Here is a 25,787-nt window from a genome sequence, read left to right on the forward strand (position 1 = left end):
AAGAAGAGCCACAAAGCATAACAAAACCTATTTGCTATTTTTTATTCCTCCCATTCACACAGGAAATAACTGCAATGAGCCAATGTCTTTCCCTCAAATGCCAGCACAAGTTACTAAGCTTTTATATATGCATATGCTCACATTTTAAATACCCTTAGTATAGTGTAAATATAATGTGCAACTTCACATGCAGGTGTGTGCCTTCTGAAGTCTGGGTGAAACAACTTGCTTCTAAAGAGTTAGTTTGGCATGCTTTGTTAGATTCATGACTGAGGGCCCAGTCCTGCCTTGAAATCAATTGCTGCTTGCCCCTTTCACTGAAGTGGAAGCAAGAGGGCTGCTGCTCTTTTTGTGTTATGGTTCATCTATAATTACCATGATAGAGGAGAGTCTATATACCAAACTGAATGTAAAATCTTTTTACTGTATTTACTATGGAACCAAAATAGCTCACATATTTCCATCTCTTCACAAAGTTGCTTTGGTAAAAAGCTTTTGTTAGCTGCAAATGCATCATCAGACTCCTAAATTGTGTACATCTTGTCAACATCTTCCAAAACTTCTGTGATTTCCCCCCTTTTTTGTTGCTTCTGCGTTATGCCGATGTGATTGGTTTTATTTCTTTTTTCTAATGGGTAATGGTCAGTTTCAGAAAGTGACCTTCACATTTGTCCTTGTCCCTGAGCCTTGGTGCCAGCTTTGCCTTTGTTTCCCTCCTAACCAGATTTTTTTTCTGTGTTTTTTCCCTGTTGCTGGTAAAAAGGTATCTGGGAATCCCATGCCACAGGGTTTTGTTGGTTGCCAGTTGGGGCCAGGAAGAAACTGAGTATTGTTTCTTTTAGTTTTGCTTAAGAGTTTAGAGTTATAATGGGGGGGAAGAAGGGTTCTTCAGTGTCTGTGAATGCAGACTTAGTGGCCTGTGGGGGCCACTTCCAGTCCTATATTCCAATCCAGAAAGATCCTCTCAGGGGAAAAATAAGTTTGTGATGGCAGTATGCTTGAGTAGCTTAAAAAGTAGTCTGATGTGCAGGGTAAATACATTGGAAGAAAAAAGTTTTCTCTATTCTTAGCAGAGATAGGTCCCAGCTCCCTTCCCATTGCCAGATTGGGGTTTTACCTAGTCTTGTAAGAGCAGTATGTGAACATGTTCAGACACAAATGTGCTTTTTTTTTCTATTTATGAGCATCTCTCTCCTATATGTATGGTTTTCTTTTGCATCCCATTTTCTTAGAACTGATTTCTTAGGATTGAGTGTCTCACTTCATCCCCAGTAAGTTTTAGCTTTATCAGATATGAAGGGCTGTAGTATTCTGTCCCGTATATTCTCACAGGATCTTGAAAAATTCTATACTAGTATATGTGTGACGTAAGGCTTCTCCGAAAAATATGAGAAGTGTTTTCCTGTTTTTTTCCCTCACGAGCTGTCCCTTTCCCCACTTTTCTAGTAGATCTTTAGAAAGCTGGTGCTCATGAACTATCTAGATCAGGGGTGGGCAAAATGGTGGATTCAGCCTGTGGCTGGACTCCATTTCCCAGCAGCCCCTGCCCACGTCATAGCAGCTAGCTTCCATGGAGACCCCAGTAGCAGCAATGTTGTGACTGCGTGGGGGCAGGGTTTCCATGGAAACCAGCCCCAGCAGCGATGTCAGGACACGTGGCTGGGTGGGGAGCTGCTCATGGGTACTGGGACCAAGGCAGAGCCAGGGTGTGTGGGCAGCAGATCACGGCTCTGCCCCGGCTCCGGACCACAGTCACCAATGCAAGATCCCAGTCATGGAGCAGCTTCCTGCCCACTCACGAGCCCTGCCAGTACTGCTGGGGCCGGTCCCCATGGAAACCTTGGCCGTGCCACGGCTACTGGGGTCTTCGTGGAAACCAGCTGCAACAAAGCGGGCAGGGGCTTCTGGAAAATGGAGTCTTCCACAGGCATGATGTGTCCTGTGTGTCAGACTTTGTCCACCTCTGATCTAGATGGACATAAGTATACCCAAGCAAGTTACTTTTAACTACACTTAATTGTCCTAGTCTGTCAAGTAGGTTCATACTTCTTCCATATTTGCATTGACTGAAAACCTTTGTTTCATATTTCCCAGTGGATTAAGCCAGTTGGTGATTTGTTCTGCTTTGTTGTTGCAGGTTGTGGGACACTAGCAGTGCTAGAACAAAATGAAACTGGGATTGGTCTTCTCAGAAGGTAACACATTTTTGCTTATTAAAATGGAGAGATTTGTGTTATAGCCTGTCATGCAAAGACTGACCAGGTCATTTTAGAATCTCTGTTAGGGAGTCTATACATCTTTGTACTTAAATATAAGTTGCCTTCCTTTTGTTTGCTTCTAATATTAAATATCATTTTTTAAAGTTGAAAGTGACACACCACCCATGACACGCATCATTTTTGGGGTAATAGAGGAATTGGCTGTCGTACTTTGATGTTGTGTCTTCCTTCAGAACTAGTCTGTTCTCACATAGGTGCTTTCAGCTGAGCTCCCTATTGAATGAGTTTGAAGGAGTAGAGCCAGATACTAACTGTTTTGTGCGTTTCTCTGTAAGTAGAGGTGCACTGATACATTGGTCAGATATCAGCTCGGTATAGTCAAGAAAATTGACTATATCGGAAATTGGCTTTTTGTCCTAATGTGGCCGATAATATAGCTGATAAATGGGCTATGCGTATGTGCAGCAGCAGCGCAGCACATAGGCAGTGAAGAGCACAGCTTGGCAGCATGGAGAGCTGCATATAGCTGGTAAGTCTATTGCGGTGGAAGGGGAAGGGGGAGGGAAGGGGCATGGGGGTGCAGATCAAGACACCTGCGGTGAGGGAGGAAGTGGGGCTGGGGCAGGGGCTGATGCAGGGGTAGAGGGGGCAGCTCCCACTGCTGCGCACACCACAGGAGGGCACAGCAGGGGGGAGAGAGGCATGTGCTTTGGATCTATACATGCAGTATAGGCAGGCTGGAGGCTGGGCTCTTCCTGGCAGGGGCTGGGCCAGGCTGCACTCGGAGCAGGATGGGCGGCAGCTCTGGGAGTAGGGCTGGGGGGCGGGCTATGGCAAACTTTGGGGTGGCTGGAGCCAGCCTGTAGCCTGCCTCCCAGTGCTGCCGCTGTGTGCCCTGGTTGCAGCCCAGCCCAGCCCCCGCCAGGAAGAGCCCAGCACGACCCCGGGCTTAGCCCGCAGCTGCAGCCTGTCCACACCCTTCGTGCAGATCTGGGGGTGATTGCCGCCCCCCCCCGTGACCTACTGGGGTGCCTGCATCAGTGGGAGCCGCCCCCTCCCCCAGACAAGCCGTGGCTCTGTCCCACACCCCGCCCTACCCTAGCTGGGCAGTGCCTGCCCCAGCCCCACTCCCTCCCTCACCACAGGGGCCTTGATCTGCCCACCCCACACCCCTTCCCTTCCCCCACCCCTTCTACCACAACAGACTTAGCAGCCAGACGCTGCTCTTCAAGCTGTCGGGCTGCATATCGGAAATCGGATTGGTATCGGCTGATATGCCTCCTTAAAAATCGGCTATTAGTGTCGGCCTCAGAAATCTCTATTGGTGCACCCCTACCAGTAAGTATTTTTGAGGGGATATGATACCTTTAAGTATGAATGTCAAACTCACCCAGGCCCAGGGCCAGATCCAGACCACTGGCCCCACTGGGGGCTTGTTCCAGACTGGATCTATGGTGCTGCATTCAGGTGGCACCATGGGTCCAGGGGCACACAGCATGTCTGTGCTGCCACCCAAACATGGCTCCGTTCAGTTGCACGCACCTGTCTAATGCTCCATCCCTCTGCATGCCCTTGGCTTCTCGCTGCTGCATGCCCCCAGCCCAGCACTGCTGCATGCTCATGCCACTGTTGACCAGCCAGAGTTCTGTGCTGCTGCCCAAATGTGGCTCCAGGCAGCCACGTGGTTCCAACTTTGTGCCACCGCCCAGTGGTGTGGAGTTCTGGCTGGTCTGCGGTGCTAGGGGTATAAGGTGTTATGAACCTACACTTCCAATAGTGCACTGGATTGCTGGTAGGCCAGATGCAATGGTTCTGCAGGCCAAATCCAGTTTATAGGCCATGTGTTTGACACCCTGCTCTAAGGTGGTTAGCACCCCTCACAGTTCAGCTGTCTCTCACTTAAAAACTGGTGGAGCCACAACTAGAAGAAAAAATTTGAAACAAGTTGAAATGCAAACTGATTGTTTGGCATAATCTGAGAAGAGGGCTTAAATATAAGTATGATAAACAACTCAACTTTAGGATATAGAGAATATTATTTTTCAGTTGATAATTAGGTAGCTTGCTGCTCATAGCTATTAAACAATCTACTAAGTACTTTCTGTCTTCTGAGTTTGTGGTGGAAAGTTCTATGTTTTTATTATAACCCTGAAGACTGTTCTGTGTTTACCACTACCATCTATAAGGCTCTTCCTTGAGACCAGTGTTCTTATGGACATATGGTGAATACGGTACCCTAAAGAACATGTTGGTAAATCTTTGAATGTAACTGATCCAACCATTTATGCAGTCATTTCTCATGGATGAATATCTTGATTACCCTGGTTTAGTTTTGACTGGAGTGATGGCCTGTTTGATGTGACATGGAGTGAGAACAATGAACATGTGCTGGTCACTTCTAGTGGGGATGGATCTCTGCAGATCTGGGACACGGCTAACCCCACAGGTCCACTGCAAGTGTATAAAGAACACACTCAGGAGGTAAAAGAGGCACACTTGAAACTTTAACTCCACTGCCTTTTTATTGCTTGCATTATTAAGGTGGGGGAAAGGGTTGCTTTTACCAAATCACTTTTCTAAATGTTAGTTTCTTTGCCTGGGGCTACACATAACCTATAGCTAGGAGCTATACGTAACCTTTTAAAGGTGACCTAAACAGGAGCAAATTCTTCTGAACATGAGCTAAACTACAATGTGCATGTGGAGTAGGTGACATTTAGTCACATGATGCTAACACATTTCATGGGATGTTTCAGTGATTGTCCTCTTGATTCTTCAGCAGGGTTAAGTAGCAGTAGTCCTTCAATGGTAATTCCTCTGGCTTCATAAGAAGTGTTAGTGAACAGACCAGGTCTCAGCCAGAGGGTTTCACAATTTAAAGAGAAGAGTTGGACACAATCCAGAGATTACAGCCATGTTTAAGGAGAAACATTGAGAAAAGCATGGTTTTGTATATGGGTATGGCCAACCTTCCAGTAAATCTATTGAGAGAATTTCCACATTTACGTGAATCCAAGACAAGGTCTGTCGTTGTGTGTCCCCCCCCGAGTCAGCATGGGGTGGGGGGTGAGTAAAGCCTTGTCTAGGATTTGAGTATCAGCCTGGGGTGTAGATGGGGGCGTGGGCAGGGGGGTCAGCTTTGACTTTGGTCCCAGGCTCAAGGCTGAAGCCAGATGTGTTCTGCCACCTGTCCCAGGCCAGAATGTCTTGTTAGGCAGGGAAGCTGCTGGTGCTTCTCACATGCCAGACTGGGCTGGTGCAGGGCCAGGGCCACTACTACTGCTGACTGCTCCAGGGGAGCAGAGCTGAAGTAGAAGATAAGGCTGAGTGGTGTGCAGGGAGTCTAGGGAGGGCAGGTACACTGTAGGGAGAGGGGGTGGGTGCAGGCTGCTGGAGGAAATAGGAGGTGGTAGAGATGGGCTGTAGTGGGGAGTAGGAGATAAGAGGTGGGCTTTGGGGAGGAGCAGATGAGGGAGGCAGGCTTTAGGGGGGCATGGAGGTAAAGGCAGGCACAGGCACGGAGGGGCAGGCAGCACCAGGCCAGGCACAGGGGGAACAGGCACAAGCATGGGGAGTGGCATGGGGTAGGGGAGAAAGGGGTGGGAGTCTGGCTATTCAATCCCCACCACTGCTTTCCCCACCACAGCAGCTGAAGGGACAAATTTATGATCACCTTCCACCAAATAGATTCTGTACATGGAGATTATAACAAAGTTATAGTTTCCACATATAGAAACTAATTATTGGGGTGGGGGTTGTCTTAAATTCAAAGCTGTTTTGGATTTGGGTTAATACAGCAAGACTAACCTTTTTGTAAAATCAATTTGTTTACCCCTACAGTATTAATAAAGATAAAATAATACTGCATTATAGGGTATTTTTTCATGTTTCGTTATATGTGTGTATGTATGTATGTGCATGTATGCATCTGTGTGTGTGTGTGTGTGTGTGTGTATATGTATCTACACGTGCGCGCACACACACACACACAATATACTAATATTATAAAAGCCTCAATCTATCTGTCTGTCTGTCCATAACGCTTTCCTGAAATAGCCAATCAGAGTGTGAATACAGCGTTAGGACAGGAGGTGGCAGTGTAGTGGAGTGCCACCATGATGGCAGGGACACGGGATGGAGGCGGTGGCAACGGAGTTGATGGAATGGGGGGATGAGGTCAACAAAACTGGCCTTACCCTCCCTGCCCTGCTCCCTGCAGGGGGCAATGATGGAGCAGAGTGGATAGGGGGAGGCCACCAGAGCTGGCTTTCCCACCCCCCCCGGCCCCTTGCTCCTTGGAGGTGGCGGTGGTGGTACAGGAGGGAGGCAGGATGCCACAGAGGGGCAAGGCCACCAGCGCTGGCCTTGGCCTGCTCCTCCCCCCCTTCCGTTGTCACCGCCTGCAGGGCCGACATGGGTTAACGTGGCGGCAGTGCAGGGGAGGAGTGGGCCAGGGAGAGGGGGGAACAGCAGGCCTGGCCCAACGCAGCAGAAGCGGGGGGATGGGAATAGTGGGCCTCCTCCCCCTCTCGGGCCTAGGCCCACTCTTTCCCTGTCCCCCTTCCCCTACATCAGCCCTGAGCCCACTCCTCCTGTCCCCCTGCTGCCACCACGTCAGTCTGGGCCTGCTGCTCCTCCCCAGGGTCAGTTTCTCCACACCCTTGGGCCTGGTCCTCCTCCACACCCGCTGCATCAGGCCCAGGGCTGCTGCTCCCCTGCCACTGCCCCTCCCCTTCCCCCCTTCCTTCTTGAATGGGCAATTGGCTAGTGTATATATATGTGTGTGTGTGTGTGTGTGTGTGTGTGTGTGTGTATGAGAAATAATCCCAATATAATAATAGATATAGATGTATATCGATCAATCTGTCTATTGATCTGTGCCTGAATAGATTCTATAGATAGATCAATAGATCTTTTATTTATATATCTATATAAAATGTAATTTTCTCATAGGTAAAAAAAAAAAAATGGTTAGGCTATGTGGTTTTCCTCCTTCATAGCAACTTCAGCCTTGTAAAATAAATGGTGGTCTGTCAGCTCCCTCATAAAGATGAGGAATTATTTTCTTGTAGACCTGAAGCAATATGGTCTTCAAAGAAGGGCATTGAATTGAAGCAGTTTTGCTGACCAGTAACTTCTTACAAACTATCTTTTGAGAATTATAGCTAATTTCTTGCACTGTATAAAGTAATATGAATGACATAAACCAGCCACTAACTTGCTGAGTTTAGAAAGAAATTTTCCACAGAGTATTTCACAACTGTGTTTTATATGGCTTTAAATTAAAGAAATATCTAGTATTCACTCCTCATAGACTGCTCCAGGTTAAATAGACCACTGATCAGGTCTGATCTAGTACAGCAGTGCGTTTGATGTAAGCCATTGAATAGATTTATGATTGACAGGCTCTTCTGAAATGGTTCTTTTTGGAAAGGGAAGGGAATCAATAAAATAGTTTTATTTAACTGTTTGTATAGAACTTAGTGGAAATGAATAGAGCACAGAGAGAGAGCGAGAGCATATAGGGAGTGCTCGCCTGGTACCATGCACAGGTACTCAGAACAGCAAGAGATGAGTGGCTTGGTAATATAAATAGTAAAGAGAAGGGATCATAATAAATGGGATCATAATATAGGCTCTTGTAGAATCAACCAGAGGTTGTGCAAGGTAAAGAGTGCAGGATCTTCCAGATGAAGTTTAAGAGGGGACTGACATGGATGACAAACAATATTCGACAGCTAATAGTAATGTTAGACTTACATGGGAAGGATTTTAACAAGGTAGTATAGATGTAAATTTCCCGCAAGGTTTTTAATGAGTGTGCGTGCGTGTGTCTGGTATTTACTGAAGCAGAGAATAAGGAGTTGGGTAGGAGACCAGACAGCAAGTATGTCAGTCTGGAATGACTCCTTGTATAACACAGCAGTATTTATTGCTATGGTAGGTTAGTCAAGAAATGCTTCAAGGGAGACCAGTGTATTGAGTGTAAGAAATACAGCTGTTCTTTAGGTATGTTTAGTGTGGTCTCCACTGTAGGTGTTTGTGCATGTCATGCACACAAGACTGGATTTTTTTTTTTCCTAAAGGTATAAAATGCAAGACAAATATCTTACATTTCTAGACTTGTTTAGGAGAGTCATTATCCCTTAGCATAGCTGCATCTTTGAGCGGCCAACTGCCGACCCATGCTGGTCGAATGTAACTTGTTGACATGGGGCAAAGTGACATCCTCCATTATGCTACAGTATGACAACAAATTGGTTCACCATAAGTGAAAATCAACTGGTGGGCCAGGTGTTCTTGCAGGGTGTAGTAGTTGTTGCTGATACTACAGCCCAGGTAGTGGCGTTTGTGGTAAACACATGAAGCACCCTACGAAGAGAAGAGGTACTGCAAGAAGAGGGAATTTTTCTAAGATTGTAGATGGTAGACATCATGGAATTGGGGTAAGTGGGAAATGGAATAGGTAAAAAGGATGCTGCAAAAGAAGTGGGATAGAAGAAAAGATGAGGAAGAAGAAGAGGAGGAAATGAGCCGAGTCTGAAAATTAGGTGGAGCATAACAATATGGAGTTTTAAAGGGATCTCACTCCGTTGGCAGCTTTGGTGTAACTCAGACTCTCAAAGGGAAGTGTTCATCTGTGAACCTAAAGTGTCTTTTGTTGCAGGACAAAAAAAGTCCAGTCCCCATCCCTTCCCCGCCCCTGCCATTTGGTATGTATGATTGATCATAAAACCACAAGCAAAGCAAGCCAAGTAATCCAGATGTAAAAACATCACGGGCATCATTCACTCTGAAAAAGAATTCGCCAATTCTGTATAAGGCTTGGAACATCTATAAAAAAACACTTCAGTTTGCTTGGAACGCGTTGGGGAAAGGGATGAAAAATTCTCGCTGCCATTAGCAATGTAACCAAGTGCTCATGGCTGGTGAGCAAAATTGAAGTGTTTGATATGTCGGGGTTATAATTAAAGCTGTGCATGGAGCTATGAAGAGGATTAGTATGGCATATTACCCTCAGCTTGACACTTCTTTATCTGTGTAACTTTTTTGAGGCACAGTGAAGTTTCTTGTGGTGATAGGAAGTTGAGAAATCTGATAGTTATTAAACATACGCTGTATGGACATTAGGTCTAGTTAAGAGAGAACCCATAACTTGATAGGTAACCAACACAGATCACTTAAAGTTGTTTTCCATTAACGGCAGTGATTCTCAACCAGGGTGCCCTGAGATCCTTTCAAGTGTGCCACAGAATACCATACAATGGTAGCACTGTTAGGTGTGCAAACATGATTTACAAGATAAAGCAAGAGATTTCAGCAGAAATCCATAGTGTTAAAAACATTCTGCCCTGTTGTGGTCTAGATTCTTCACAACAAAAGAACAGCTGTGTTGTTTTTCTGTAGTAAAAAATCTAGTGAAAAATAATAACTGGCATTTTCTGAGGGGTTCCTTGCGTCTAATGGGGGGTATAATACATGTACCCCCATTAGAATATAAAAAGGTTGAACTATGAAATGGTTGAAAACCACTGTTCTAAAGCAATAGTTACCAAACAGATATTGGGGTTGAAAGTAGTACATTTTCTTTCTACCAAAGCTGATACAGGACCAGCCTGTAGTATTTTCAAAGGAAGCACTAGTTGCTGCTTAGATGTAATTGATCCCAGAATTTACCTGGTTTTGTATTCAGGAAAATTCCTGATTATGTGCTTTCTTATATAATAACCATGTGTTTTCTTATATACTGATGACCAAATTGTCAGTCCCTGTACAAAGCCTGATTCAAATAGGATTTATATAGGTTCTGGAGGATAGTATAGTACTGTAACTTATTTTTCTTTAGGGCTATACTGAAATTATCTACTGCAGTTAGCAATATTGCCTCACCACAATTTCACTTGAGTTGTGTTCTGATCTACTTCTTTTTTTTTTAATGTTTCAGACTTACTGTATTTCACAGTCTTTAGTTTGTTTTTAAGAGGGCAACACAGTATAGTACTGAATGTATCTTACTTTATAATTGCTTATTTCTCTTACTCCATCTCACTATTCCTTGCATCCTTTTCTTTCTCCCATGCATACCACTAAACACAGCTTTTGTCATCATTAGCTTTTTCTTCCTCTGTTGTGTGGGTTAGTGAATATATTTTATCCAGATAGTATCGCAACTTATTTGGTGAGCTGGTGGGTGTCCAAGTAGTAACAAATAACTTAATATCCACTCCTAGTCATAAATTAACACAAGACTCAAGTGCTTTGTGGCCTGAAAGCTGAAGTCCAAGTGAGTGTAGTCACCTGTGAATGTTTTTTCTGTGTAAACTTGCTTCTTTGAATTGGTCACCATTTTAACTATTTATAAAGTGTTATTTTAAATGAAAAATTCTGGTAGGTGAATTATTATTGTTATCCAATTTTCAAGTTTATTTTATGATAAGTGTCCAAGGGCTTTATGCTGCTTGTTGTACAAAAATGTAAGTAGAACATGATCCCTAAGATCTTTCATCTAGCGCTCCTCCTGTTATCCATATTGTTTTGTAATTGTAATACTATCTGTAGGATTATTATCGATTCAGCAACACCATCTGTTGTCTGCCAGATACATTTTTCAGTCAACTTCTTGGTTTAACATGGGGTATGGGGAGTTGAAGGCAGTCAACCATAGGTTAGAAGACAACATGGGTCACGTGGGCTGTTTATTATGAGACATGGAAGGATTGGATCAGGCCTCATAAGCATTCACCGAAAGGCTGGATCTTGAAAAGCTTATAATTAATACCTTCTGGTAATCACCAACAGACAATGATTTTTAAGACGATTGATTGCCTTCTTAATCCTTAATACACATCTGACATTTCTAATAGACGTTGCCATTGAGTTTATAGTAGTTTTAATGGTAAAATTGGCAGGGATCGATTTTCTGTTTTTCCAAATACGATTCAATCCTCCCACTTCAAGAAGCAAAAACAATTTTAATGTAAATGCACATCTTTATTATCAAAGGACATTGAATTTTGTTCCAGCTCCAGCCATTTGCTGAACCTCATGAATAACCAAAGATAATTTAATCGCATGATTTGCTCCAGTTATAATGTAGTCCCACTGGAATGTAAGACAGAAGAATGCTTTCATTGATTTTATTCTGTAAAATGCATTTAGAATTTACTGTTGTCTATTTGCTCAAGCTTTTACTTTTCTCTTAATTTTAGTTTGGTCTTGCCTAAAGTATCAGCTGTTGGTATAATGCAACAGCTAGCATTGATGGAGTACTAAGATTGAAAATCAAGTAGTTATGTACGGCAAATCTGAAAGTTAGCATTTCTGTTGCATTGTTAGCCTTTCCCCATTGCTTAAGCCAGCTGCTGCTGAAGCACTTGTGTTTGTATTGGGGAAGAGAATAAAATAACCTCGCTTGTGCCAGGACCTCGACTCTTATACACCCTTGAATACAGTAGGTGTAATATTCAGTCTAGTACGTGTAAGGCATTATGTGGTTCTGAGATAATAGGCAGTTAACACTGCCAGCTGCATGAGGATGACAGCCAGACATATACCTCATTTTCATATCAACATCGCTAATGTGTGTACAACAAATTGGCAACTGGATAAAAACAGCTGACCTAACCTGAATCTAGAAAAGACTGAAATGCTAGTTGAAAGAAACTGTACTTTGAACTATTTACTTGGCATACTGATCTCCCCTCACACCATAGCCATCTGCCTTAATTTTAGAATTTCCTAACTTGCATGTTACTTACTTTTGCAATCTTAACATTCTTTTAATATAGTCATTCTGTTTGTAATAAGATATGAAAGAGACATCCTTAAGGACGTAAATTTGTAATATCTAATGATTCTGTTCCTTAAATCAGTTTTCTATTGATGATACTAATTTTTTAAATAAGCCAACTCTATAAAAGTACTTTTACCTGCAAAAAAGTAAGATATTGGAGTCTTTTCACAACAAATACTCAACACATTTCAAACTTACTCCTTTATTAAGAGATTTGTCTGTTAGTGTTGGGTATTTATTTATATGATAACAAAAAACAAAACTCGGAAACTGTTTCAGATGTTGAATTTAAATAATCTACATAGGTAAGTGGCTTCACTGACTTCTTTTCAGTGCCAGATGTGGACATTTTCAGCTGAGTATGATGCAAACTGAAAATCCAGATATTCTTAATGTAACTCTGGTTAGTTGGACTATCAAGCTTGGATGCTAATGCTATTCTAAATAATGTTATATCATTTGTAGGCTTATAGTGTTGACTGGAGCCAAACCAGAGGAGAGCAGTTAGTGGTGTCTGGTTCCTGGGATCAAACGGCCAAACTGGTATGTTGGGCTTTTTATGGAAGGCCAAAAGATATTATTTGTTTTTTAATGTGCAATTCCTTATTTGTGTTCAAAAACAGCATTTGCCCTTCATAATAGAGGTACACCGACACATTGGTCTGATATCAGATCGGCACTGATATAAAGAAAATTGAGTGTATTGCAAATCGGCCTGATGTGGCCGAGAATTGGGCCAATAAATGCCCATGCATGCGTGCAGCCGCAGTGCAGCACGCAGGTGGCAATGAGCACAGCCTGGCAGCTTGGAGAGCTATGTGCAGCTGGTAAGTCTGTTATGGTGGATGAGGAGTGGGGAGGGAAGGGGCATGGTAGGTGGGGGGCAGGTCAAGGCCCTTGCAATGAGGGAGGGAGAGGGGCAGGAGATGGATCTGTGCCTCGGATCTGTGTGGGGTGGGTTGCAGCCTGCCCCAGCCCCTGCCCCACTCTCTCCCTCACCACAGGGGCCTTGATCTGTGTCCCCCCCAGCCCCTTCTCTCCTCCCTCCCAGCCCACCACAACAGACTTACCAGCTGCACACAGCTCGCAGCTGTATTGGAAATCAGATTGGTATTGGCCATTATGCCACCTTAAAAATATGCTATTGGTATTGACTCCCAGAATCTCTATTGGTGCACCCCTACTTCACAGTTTTTTGTTGTGTCTCTTTTCCCCTCTGTGTTTAAACCAGTGCTGTAATGTCTTCTTTAACTGGGTTGTAACATTGCCCTTCCCATACAAATCTATTGAAACACAGGAATTCTCTCATTTGTATGCATTAAAGGAAGGATCCTGTGATCTGTTAAGGTACAGGATACACAGTGATATCCTTCAGAGGTATGTGTAAAATGATTGCAAGAGGGCCACTGAATTCGTGTTTTTTAATTTTTTTTTCTAGTTTAATATAGGGGTAAATGGGCACATGTGTGCTCCCACATTCATGTGTATGCAATTTAGCTTTCTGGTTCCAAAAACATCTAAATAGCTAAGCAGCCAGGCGTATTTCAAAGGATAGTTTTAAATATGTAAAATTTTGTTTGGTGGCCACATTTTTGCAGATGCACACAGTATGAATGGCTGTAGTATTGAGAGATTTTGTTCTTTCTCTTAATAAATAAAGATGGTAGTGTAAGATTGATGCACATTTTGTGCATATATGCAGGTAAAAACCTTATTGTACACATAACCTAGTAAAATAAAACTATTTTAAAAGCTTTTTGGAAACTCTGTAAGGAATGCTAAAGTAAGCTAAGGAAATGTTGTATAAATAATATGATTCAAGTATTGCCACACTGTGCCTGCAGACTGTTTTTCTTTTTATTTAGTGGGACCCAGCTGTGGGGAAGTCATTATGCACTTTTAAAGGCCATGAAGGGGTCATTTACAGCACTATATGGTCTCCACACATCCCAGGTTGTTTTGCATCTGCCTCAGGTAAATGTTTTAGGAAAGTAATGCTCAGCTCAAAAAGAAACCTGCATTTTATTGAATTATTTCAGCAGTTTGTCCAGCAGATGGTAGTGTGCGTCACACACACAGAGAAAGAAAAGAGAAACGTACAATTCTGGATAGATTTGTAGGCTCTCTTACGATCTTTAAATCATAGTCATTGGTTTCTCACCAGGGATTAGTAATTATCTAGAAGTTGCCTCACCTCAGTGACCCAGCATATGAAAAACTGCCAGCCTTTATGCAGCGCTCCTTCCTTCAGATAATTTTTCATTGCTGTCTGCTATTACATGCTGTATGCGTTTTTGTATATTCTAACTTATGTCTTTTGTCAGCTTGCCTCAGAATCCATAGTAGCAGTAGGCCATTAGCCATCTCTCAGACCAAAGTAGGAGACAAATGCTCCCAATGCATCATGTAATATACTGATACATGTCACAGTGTTCTGTCCCCAGAGAGGAAGAATATCAGCAATTTTACTTTCTTTTACTTATGCTGCATTTCTGAGTTCTGCTGCTAGTTTACTAAAAATTGAGTTGGATCTCTGGAGCCATGTGAATGACTGCGTACTGATTTGGAAAGAGATTAGGCATTGTGATATCTACCTTCACTATAATGAAAACTTTCATGATAGAACTGGGATGGAAACTTGGCTTTTCTCTGCTCTAAGTGAATTTTGACAGTCATAAATGGGACCCCAGAGAATGAGGCATTAAAAATATTTCTGTTCTTTAATTATGGTGGTACAATTACTATAAAAAGTCCCCAAAGTTTTCTTTATGTTACGAGTCATTCAAACAATAAAATCTGAAATGTGTTTTAAAAGTTTGACATGATATCCTTTATCTATGCTGGCTGTTTTTATCTTACTCTCTTTGGACAGTGGAAATAAAGCAGTTTATTAGTAGCAGATTTTCCTCTGTACATAATAAGCCATTAGCACATAGTACTCAAGCAGTTATCTATTGAATCAGTGATTCTCATCCAGGGTTCCTTGAGTCCATTGAGGAGTGCCTGGAGTCTGAAAAGGTTGAGGACTTTTGTACAAAATACCTCCAGCTCATTTGTGTAGCCATTGTTGTTATCTTTGAGACACTGGTTAGTCCTCATCTAGAACATTGTGTGCAGTTTTGGACTCTGCATTTTACAAAGGATATGCCGAAGTTAGAGGGGGCCCAAAGGTGGACAAAAAAAATGATAAAAGGGGATGGAAGTCAAAAGCAGTATGAGGAAAGGTTGAAATAAATAGGCATGCTCAGCTTGCGGAGTAGGTGCTTAACAGGGGACATGATACTGGGTTTCAAATATCTGAAGGGCTGCCATAAAAAAGAGGAAGAACACCATTTCTCTGTTGCAGGAATCAGGAAGAGGACTAATGGCTTGAAGTTGCAACAAAGTAAGGTTGGATTGACTATCAGGAAGAAACTTTTTTGCAGTTAGAATAGTGAGGCATTGGACTAGAAAGCTTTAAGAAGTTGTGAAATGAATCAGAACTCATGGCAGAGGTGATATCTTTTATTAGACCAACTAGATTTTTGCAAAAGAAATATTTAATTGCAAGCTTTCGGGCACAAACACCCTTCATCAGGCATAGGAGAAAAGATTGTAAAACTTTTCCTGGGTAGAAATAAAGGTTTGTATTTCATAGGAGAGTTGAAGGTGTGGTAAAATCTTCTGTTTGGAACAAAAGTTGTGGACTCTGTCAGATATTCAAGAAGAGATTACATAAGCATTGGTCAGGGATGATCTAGGAATAGCAGTGCTTGGATGCTCTGTAAAGATCAAGTTAGAAACCCAGGAGTTCTCCCCACCCTTTTAACCCTCACCGATTGCTGGGAGATAAGAAAAACTCTGTAGCATGACAGGTGAATGTTGAAGATGACCAAGAGAATGAAGAAGAGCTCTACAACTGGTTTGGTTATAAAAGAAGATGAAAGGACTAGGATAAAATTATGGAGGTGATGCAGAAAGGGGAGTTATGTCTGTCCAGTAACAGGCTGTGATGTGTGGAGTTCTGCTTGCTGTCCCCAGGTTGCTAACCAGAATGGAAGGTGTTTAGTATTTCCCATGCTTCTGGGTTTGCTGGATACCACATGGAGCTGGGAAGACTTTTTTCCCCACCTTTTGCTTCAGGTTTCAGGGTTTTTTGGTTTGTTTGTTTTTTTCTCCCCACCTTCCTGAGAAGCACTGGGTGCTGCCTGCAGCCAAGTGTGTGGATTTTGACTGTGGCTTGCCAGTGCTGCTGTTGGGATTAAATCCCAGAGGTTTCTGGCTAGAGGATCTTGCCTTTCTGCTCAGGGTCAAACCACCTGCAACATTTGGAATCAGGAAGGAATTTTACCCCATGGTGAGATTGCTACAGTCTTTAGGAGTATTTGCCTTTCTCTCTAGTGTGAGGAATGGCCCTGTGTCCTGGATCTCTTGAGTGTATTTAAAAAAACTTTGCAGCAGCAGGACATTTAGATTTGTATGGGTTATATTGGACAGGGATGATCCTGCCTCAGGCGGAGGATTGGACTAGATGGCCTCTGGAGGTCCCATTCACCTCCCCTACTTTTCTATGAGTCTGTGATCCCTGAGAATCAGCGGTGGTCTTATTTATAAGATTGGGCCCTGTACACTGTATCCACAGCACCAGGGAAATCCAGCCATCTGGCACAAACATTAGGTTGAAATCTGGCAGGAAAACGCAGACATAATTTTGCACATGAGAATTGTTCCATTGATGTCAGTGGGATTACTTGCACATAAAGGTAAGCATACGCATCATGATTTATTTGCAGAATCCAAACTGTAATTTGCAATTTAAAAAGCAGACCACAGAAACAAAGTGCATTGTTTTTTTTCCTCACTGAACTTCGGAAGCATGTATGGGAGATGAGCAAATGCATGACCTTGCAGTTGGTACTACTGCATTTTATCCATTTCCTATTACTTCAGTGCTCTGGGTCATTTTGTTCTTCCAGTACAGTGCTCCAATCTTCAGGTTTGTTGCAGAAGACTTCAACAGGTCCAGACTTTTTGTGAAATATCTGTTATTGGACGTTTCTAAGTGCAGATTAGATGAACACTTGTATAGCCTGGTTTAAACAAGGTGATTCTACTTTACACATGGAGTTGAATTAGTTGACATCCAAAAAATCCCATCCAGTCCTGTTTTTTGTTTATTTCTTTAATGACATTATCTTGATTAAAATCTTCAGTAAGTTTTTCCAGTATCTACAGGGATGGGAGAACTCCCTGTGCATAAGACCTAGTCAAACATCCTTTGAATTTTGCAGATTTTTTCATTGAATTCCATGGTCATTGAATTGGGCCTTAAATTTCAGCTGCACCTTTATTTTATATAAAAATATATCTAAGAAAGCATATCATCATTGAATGAGAAAAATTGATGACTTAAAATCATGCTAAATCTTCCTCTTTATTTCAAAATAAAATATCTGATGCACTATTGAATGGATTAACTTCAAACCAAAGGATAAGTGGGACTTTTCATATGGAATGTTGTTCAGTGGTTTTTTTTAATTAAATCTTTGTGAAGTTTCCCAGAATATTATGAGATGGCTTTACTGCTCCAGACCTATAATGGAGCATTTCTTTTGGTCAATAATGACATATCTATCTCTGTGTCCAGTAAATGCACTGATCTGATTGTCTCTTATTCTTAGATTTAAATTCCATTTCCTTCTCACAGGACTGCAGCCTAGACAATATGTTTTCAGGGTGCTTACTTCATTTCTTCAATGACGAAGGGCATTTTATCTTTTCTGTCATGGTGGAGCATGTTGTTGGGATAGTATTGGGACTAACTGAATTCTATTGTGGCACTAGATGTTCTGTAGATAACGGAGTGGGTTGCAATTTTTGATTTTCAGGATCTTTAGAATGATTTGACTGAGATGGATAACCCATTTGTGAATGTGGTCTGAAATTTTGGGAGGAAGTGATCATGATATGATCTGTGATCCTAAGGAAGGGAAATAAAGAAGAAAGCAAAAAAAAAAAAAAAAAAAGCGGGGGGAGAGGGATACTTGACTCCTGCCTTAAAAAAAAAAGTTTCAACAAAGTTGGGGAGAAAAAGTGGATGAGTTCCTATTGGGTGGACAGACTAAAAATAAAAAAGGAGTGTAAATGGGCTGACAGTTCTGAAAGGAAGTAGTATTGGAAGCTCAACAATGACCTGCTCCAGTGTAGAGGAAAGATTAGAAGAACCGCAAGAGAATGATGAAGCTACAAAAGCAGCTGCTTAACTATCTGAAAATCAAAGGAGTTTATATACAGGCAGTGGAAAGAGAGATGTGTCACTAAGTGTACAGAAGAATAGCATGAATAAGATACAGCTGGCAAGAGATATTGAAGAGAACAAGGAAAAGTTCTATGAATTGTATTGGATGGAAAAGGAAGATTGGATAAACTAGGTCTACTGCTCAGTGGAAAAGGTGAATGAATGGTGAGGAATAATTGGCGTGTCCCTAGCACTCTTAAGAAGGATCTGAGCTTATGGTAGATCACAAATTCAACGTTAGTCAGCAACATGATGCTATTAAGAAATAAAAAATATAACCTTAGCTGTAATTACGTGGAACATGGCATGCAAAAAACTGCGTACCAGGCTACTTGGCTTAGGTTAGGCCTCAGTGGAGCCCAGTGCTAAAGAAAGACATAGAACAGTGATTCTCAGCTGGGGTACAACAGCACCTAGGGGTGCTGCAAGATCCTCTCAAGGGTGCTACAACACTGCTGCTGCCCCTTCCAGGTGGAACAACTGTTTCTGGGAGATGCCATTTCAGGCTGGACTGGAAAGTGACTACTGTGGAAGGGACACTCTACTGGAGCCTGACCTGAGGAGAGGTCCTATTGGCATAACTAAAAGGACTGAGGGGGGCAGAAACCCCACCTGCCAACTTAGGGCACCCCCAGATCTTTTCTATCTCCTTGTTCTCTCTGATTTCTCCATGTAGCTTGCTGACCATCACTGCTGCTTGTGGAAATCTGACAGGCTTCATTAGGGGTCATAAGCCTGCTCATTACACCCCTGGAAAGTTGGATGGCATATACTGAAGTATGTGCTGTCCCTGCTCCTACCCCTGCTGAACTCAGCTGGGGTAAAACAGCACCACTTCAGACTGCAGTCCTGATTCATCCAGCTGGGGATCGCCCCTGGCCTTCTGCTAGTGTGCTGGGTGAGCTGTGCCCCCAGGTGCCAGCTGCACTGCCTGGTAGGCAAGGGCTAGGTGGCATTTGCCTTGGGAAGTGGAAGAGCCCACCTGGGCTCCCCATGGAACAGTAGGCACTAGTTAAGGCTGTGACATGGCACCTATTTCCTCACTTTCCCAGCTCTGCAGCTCAGCCAGCTCAGGTGTGCCATCTACCCATCTCTTGAGAATCCATGGGACCCCCAAGGTCAAATCCATAACATGCAGGGCAGGTCAGCTCAGAGCTGGAAGGCAGGGGCTGTCTCCAGCTACGTCTGTCTCTGTGCTGATGTCTATAGCTGACAGTGGACAGGTTTGTTAAACGTATTATAAAGTAAGTGTGTGTGTGTGTGTGTGGTTGGGGGGGCTGTGTGTGTGGGGAGGACATGGGGTATGTTGGGGGGTGTACTTGTGGGGGCAGGGTGTGAGGATTGTGGGGTGTGAGGGAGGTTGGGGGTGTGTGGGGACTCCCCACACATTCCCCAAACAAGCCCCCACATGGTGCGCAGCCCCCATTGCTGGCAGCAGCAGCAGATGGGGGCGCTTGGGGTCCTTGTACCCAGCACAGGCACTGGCTCCTGGCAGCATGCGACTTTAGCCAGTGCTGTGTGTGGGGGCGAGGAGCGCTGTCTGCCCAGCCTGCCTCTAACGCGGGGGCTTCACGCAGTGCATGTGCAGTTCCCACACTTATGTGGCACCGGGGGAATCCCTGCACTGGAGCCAGCTGCCTTCACCCCCAGCTAAATAGGGCCCAGGACTCCACTGGAAGAGGAGGGGAGCCCTGGCCCCTGCTACCCTGCAGAGTCCTAGGACCTGTGTGGCAGGGGGCCAAGAGGGCAGCCAGCTCCAGTGCAGGGGTTTTCCCAGTGTCACGCGAGTTCAGGAGCTGCACAAGTGCAGGAGCTGGGGGTCCCCACACCCCCACTGTCCCTCGCACCCACACCCTGCCCAGACAACCTCTGCGCTGCTGCCACCCCCTGGGTGCAGGCTTTGTGCTGCCACCAGTCCCAGCCCCATGCTCCCCCTGCGCCCACCCTCTTCTCTACCTGTTGCTGGAGCGAGCAGGATGCTGGGGAAGCAAAGCAGGTTGCCACAGGGCTGCTTCAGCTGTGGCAGCAGCAGCCCTGCCTGGAAGCTATGAGCTGGCCAGGCCCTTCTGCCCACAAGGGTGGGAATGAAGCACGATAGGGTATGCTGAGGGGTGTATATGTGGGTGCCTCGCTCCCACTCTCTTGGGCAGAAGGACTGGGCAGGGTACAATTCATTGGTGGGTGCCCACAGGCTGGATGAAAGTGCCTAGTGGGCCAGATGCGTCCAGTAGGCCGTATTTTGTCCACCCTACTATACTTTCTAGAAATGTAAAGACTGAAGAAACTAAGTCAATAAACTTAGTTTCTCAGAAATTAATATTGACCTAAACATTTATTTTCAAGCTGAAATTGACAAGGTTGGGGTTGGTGCTGAACTCTTGAACTCCCCTCTGTCCCTTCACTTCCTAGCCCTATTTTTATGTTCCCTTACCCAGAAGGATGTTGAAAATTATGTCCATCTTTATCTATCATGACCTCTCAGGAGAGGGATACGCATATGGAGCTGTTTCAAAAGTACAGCTGCTATTACATTCTAATTGTTACATGCAGGGAGTCTGGGAATTATATAAATGTAGCAAAACTACATGAACTACTTCATCCAGTGTTAAAGTTCCAGTGGTTTCGCTACATTTGTGTCTACACTTGTTTTTTGCCAGTCCAGGGTGGGCATTACATGAAGCCCAGATCCCAGACTGGCTAGAACAAGTGATGAATCAAGCATGGTTTTGGCAGAAGGGAGTCCTTTGCATGCTGGATCCAGCACTTGCTCTGTACACAGCACTTCTCCCAGAGCTGCTGGAGTGGATGTTGCAAGCGGCTCGCATCCTGGGTGGGCCAGAGCAGGCGTAGCATGTGCTGGATCTAGTATGCAGATGGGGGTCCATGGGCTCAATCTGACCGGTGATTTGACATCCCTATTTTAATTTTTTTTTTAAAGTCTTGCTACAAGTTCAGTTAACTGAAATACTCAATAATACATAGTTTATTTTCATATATGTATGAGTACAAGCAGAAGGAAGGAAATGGAGTGGCTTAGTGCTAGCTAATTTCACTCTGCACTTTCTGTGTTTTCAGTCTGCTCAAGATCCCAGTGAAGACAAGTGTTCTTATCTTGTGTCTGACTTCCTTTGAATACTGGAAAAAGCTCACACAGCACAAAAAAATGTTTTGAACATTTTTGAACAAAAAAATGCTTAAAAATGTTTGAACTGAGACTAGCAGGTTTGTTCCAGGTCAGTACTGAAGCACACTGGCAGCAAAGTAAGGGAGCTTAAACTATATTTGTCTCAAGCTAATGCTGCAAGCTGTGAGCCTTTCGGGATACAAAATGGACTCTCAGATTATTCTTTTTAAGATAGAGGAGGAGGAGAAGGAAGAAAGAGGGATCCCTTTCCAAGTTCTTGAAATACAGGGCAAAAAAAGAATGGCAAGTCAGAAACATGTAGCTTGGTTAAAGATCTTCAAATTGAGTAAGTTGTATCAATATGCAGGCAGACTGAGTTTGTGTGTAGTGGACAGCAAAAAGGAATTACACTGTAGAGGAAAATTGAATGTGCCTGACTGATACTTCAATTAAATTAACTTTCATTCATCACCTAATACACTTCCATGTACCATTTAGACAGATGTGTGAGGCACTTCACAATGCTGCCGTTATCATATGTAATTGTTTGTATTCATAAGCTGCTTACTCTATTGCCTCTTACCTGTTGTTCTTTGAAATGAGAGATATTATTAACCATTGGGAGCTGTTAATTCAGTGTATTTAAACAAATTTTGTTGATATGTCAGTAACAGTTTCTGAGCTGATAAGGTAAGCGGGGAGATCAGGTGGACGTGCTGCACTGGCTCAGGCCTGATAAATGTCTGGCTGACATCGAAAGAGCAGTCATGTGGAAAATGTGATTAAAGAAATTACATAAATAACAACTGCCTGCTGGATAAAAGGGTTTAATGAGTCATTGTGTCATTTGCCCAGAAGGTCTGTCTTTCTACCTGGAGAACAAAGTAATGAGCAGCACACAAAGAAGGTGCCAAATGCACACAACTAGTATATAGCCAAAAGTAAATCAATTCAATTAAATGATCCTCAACCACTTCAGAGCAATAGGCCAGTCTGGGTTCATCTAATGCATTACTGAAGCCACCTTTATAGAGTCAAATAATTTTTATTGCCCTTTAAATTTGCCAGAAAGAAGCAACTAACAACTACCTTCCCCCCCTTAATTGCATAACTATAATGCTGTTCAGTGTGATGCTGCATCAGTAAATTGAATGGAGAGTCTCTTCTGTCCTGGAAAAGGCCCAGCCAGATTTAGAATAAGTCTTTATCTTAGTTGCTAAGATCTCAGTTTTAGTGTTTAGATTCATTTTAATCCCTGATGCAGCCATTGAGCCTACTGATTACTCTAAGTACATCCTGCTTTCATTACAGTTTTAACAACTTTTCAGTCAAGTAAAGTACCAACAATAGGTATTTGAAAATCTTAGTAGCACGTAGTCTGCAAGATAATATTTTTCCCATTCATCATGAGTTAGCTCAAATAATTGTAGCCTTTGCACAAGGAAGTATTTTCCAGACTGAAAACACCTCCTGGAAAGCTCACAAGGAGGTGTTGTCTTCACTGTGAAACTTTACATGCATAGGAAGAAGTGTTATAGATCTGCAGCTTTCATGGCTTATGATTGAATACATAAATCCACTCCCCATGCTTTGTTAAATTGAGCACTTATGTTTTATCTTTGAAGAGTATCAGTAGCAGTGTCACTCATTCCATCCTGATGACTGCATTAACTAACACTTTACTAGTACATACATACTTAAACCATTTTAAAAAGGTCAATCTTTGACTTATCTTGGAAAATGTACTTTTAGTAAACACACTGCATAAGCCAGGAGTTCCCAAATTGTGGTTTGAAGAGAGTAGCCTTGTACTACATAGTATTGACCCTTCTTGTTTTTAGAGACTGTACAGTGATACCCACACTTTCCTAGCCTGTGGGCTATCTACAGAGTAAGTAAAGCACTGTGGACAAAATCTCACTTTGCTGTCTTCCTCAGCTCTCAGTTTTAGCTGTTTAATTACCTGTGTCCATGGGCACTGTTAGAGGGTCTCACTGACAACAAATTATCTAGGACCCATGAGTTGGGGACAACTGATGTGGTGAATACTGACAAAAGAGCTTTCAATGCAGATATAACCTGCAGGTCTTCTTATTGAGAAGATGGTGAAGTAAAACTGGACTTTACTTTTATTTATGCTACAGAAGTGGCAAAACAGTCACGGGTTGGGGGAAGGGAAAAATAAAAATACCAGCCTATTTGGGTTTATTTTGGTTTCCACAAAACCAAAGTGCATAGCTCTCAAATTTCAAATAATACAGTGAGGATAGGATGATACAAGTTCCTGAGACATTCATAAAGCATTGTAAAGGCTGACTTGTGCTATTTTCTTTTTTATATGCTTCCTAGGAAGTTCATTGTGCTTGTTTGGAGGCACTTAATGTGCTAAATATAAATAGCAATTGCTATTTATGTAAATAGCAATTGCTAGAATTGGGATGAATGATGAGTTTCTGGAGACTAAAACCTTTAAGAGATGGAAGAATAACATGCTTTAATTAGCATGTACTTATTTTCTGTAGATCTTAGGCCTTTAAAAAATAAATTGACTGTCATGTTACTATATGTAATTTGGCAAACGCTCATTGCAATACTGATAAACTGCCATTTGTACTAGATGCTATTAAAATATAATGTACTTGCTTACTTTCTGGTGTCAAAACAAATAGTTGATGAAATTCAGTAGGCATTTTCATTTGAAGTACATTACCTCAAGACACGCCCCAGTGTGGAATTTATCTGTGTCTTGTGCTAAATAAGTTTGACTAAATGAATCTCTGATTTTTTTCAAGCTGTCTTGAAATACTCTACAAGAAATGAGTTCGGCATTGTATTTATGGTGTTTGCCAACCATGGTACGATTATATGTAGCCTTTGCTGGATGTGGTTCTCAAGTTAAGTATTAGTTTAGAAATTATCAACTAGTAAAATGCAGAACAAGAAAACAGTGATTTGTCTTTACAGAGGATCTATGTACTTCAAGAGATTTTGAGTAGAGTTGTGGGAATAATAGACTTCCCTTTGATTTCCAAATGAAAACTTCTATTCCAGACAATCTGAAATGTAACGTTTTAGTTTTGAGCCATATGTTATTTTTAGTTTTTCTTGCTTTAAATGTAGGTTAATTTTGAAATGAGAAAGTAATTTCAAATTTTTGTTTAGAAAATATCAAAACAAATTTGGTTGTTTCTGAAAATTAAATGCACATATTTTGCTTTTTTTGTTGGAAAACAGTTGGAAACCCAAATTGTTGACTAGCTTGTAGTTTTCTTCCCCCCTTCCCAAAACTGCTTTTGTGGGGTTTTTTGGAAGGGGGAAGGAAGCCCCAGGGTGGGGGGCCTGCAGGGAAGAATATATTATTCACTGAAAAAAATCTGTTTTGGTTTCACTTGGACTAAGTCAAAACTGCTTTGATATTAACTTTTTTCTTACCATAACTCAAGTGTATTTTATATCAGACTGAAGAATGTAACCATGAGACTGCAGTTGTATACGTAAGCTGTGTTTACTTATTTTCTAAACCAGAGATTGGCAATCAAAAGCCCAATGGCTGAGTCTAGCCCATAGAGCCATTTGATCTTGCCTGAAGTTGTTGGGCTTCAGCAGCATTGGGTGATGGGGGGCTCCATCAGCAGTTGCTTTTCCCTGCCACCATGGGGGAAAAGTACCATTTTCAGGCACTGTTCCCCTGCTACTGCCTAGGAAAAGCACCAACTGCAACTGGGTCCTAGCACACGCACATCCGCCCATCTCTGACCAAAACTAAGTCAATCTGGCCTGCAGCCCACTGTGCTAGATAGACTGTGTGAAGACAGGCTTCATACAAATATGGTCCTTTAATGAATGTGTTGTGTGTATGCAAGTAATCCTAACACTTATCTTTAATACAAGTCAGGAACTAGGATTTAACATGAATCAGAGCAAATATCTTAGTATTTCTGTTCTCCAGCTTCCTCTGTTAAATAAGGATGATACTAATGCCCCAAGCAGTCTTATGAGACTGGATTAATGTTAAATTGTGGTCTTTGGACAAATATATGGTAAATTTTATTATGTTTCTTTTTCTTTTTGGATTTTATACTTAAATATTTCTGTTCATAGTATCACTTACTGATAACTCTTTTTTTCCTTTAGTTGATTAAAGCTATTTTTCTCTATTTTTTCTTATCTACATATCAGTTATAGCAGGGTCAGATTCCTTGTATTAGTGTTTACAAACCACTTTCATCATTTTAAATGAAACTCTTTAAGGTAACCGTACTTGCTTTCACAAAAACTAATTTGTAGCTGTGCTGGCTGGAGTGCTTTCTGCCTTCAGATAGTTGCTTTTCATTAATCTCTTAAGTACCCAGCCGTGCTGAATTGTGTACCTCA

General features: G+C 42.5%; 1 protein-coding gene across 1 annotated transcript in view; it reads left to right on the forward strand.

Moving 5' to 3' along the window:
• Positions 1 to 25,787, forward strand: part of PEX7 (peroxisomal biogenesis factor 7) — an 80,842-nt gene that overhangs the window by 2,173 nt on the left and 52,882 nt on the right. The window contains exons 2-5 of the mRNA XM_006267398.4: positions 2,138 to 2,195; positions 4,550 to 4,700; positions 12,478 to 12,555; positions 13,878 to 13,986. Of these exons, the coding sequence (XP_006267460.1) occupies positions 2,138 to 2,195; positions 4,550 to 4,700; positions 12,478 to 12,555; positions 13,878 to 13,986 (396 nt within the window). The remainder of the gene's footprint in view (positions 1 to 2,137; positions 2,196 to 4,549; positions 4,701 to 12,477; positions 12,556 to 13,877; positions 13,987 to 25,787) is intronic.

Source organism: Alligator mississippiensis, chromosome 1 (assembly GCF_030867095.1).
Source record: "Alligator mississippiensis isolate rAllMis1 chromosome 1, rAllMis1, whole genome shotgun sequence".
NCBI lineage: Eukaryota > Metazoa > Chordata > Crocodylia > Alligatoridae > Alligator > Alligator mississippiensis.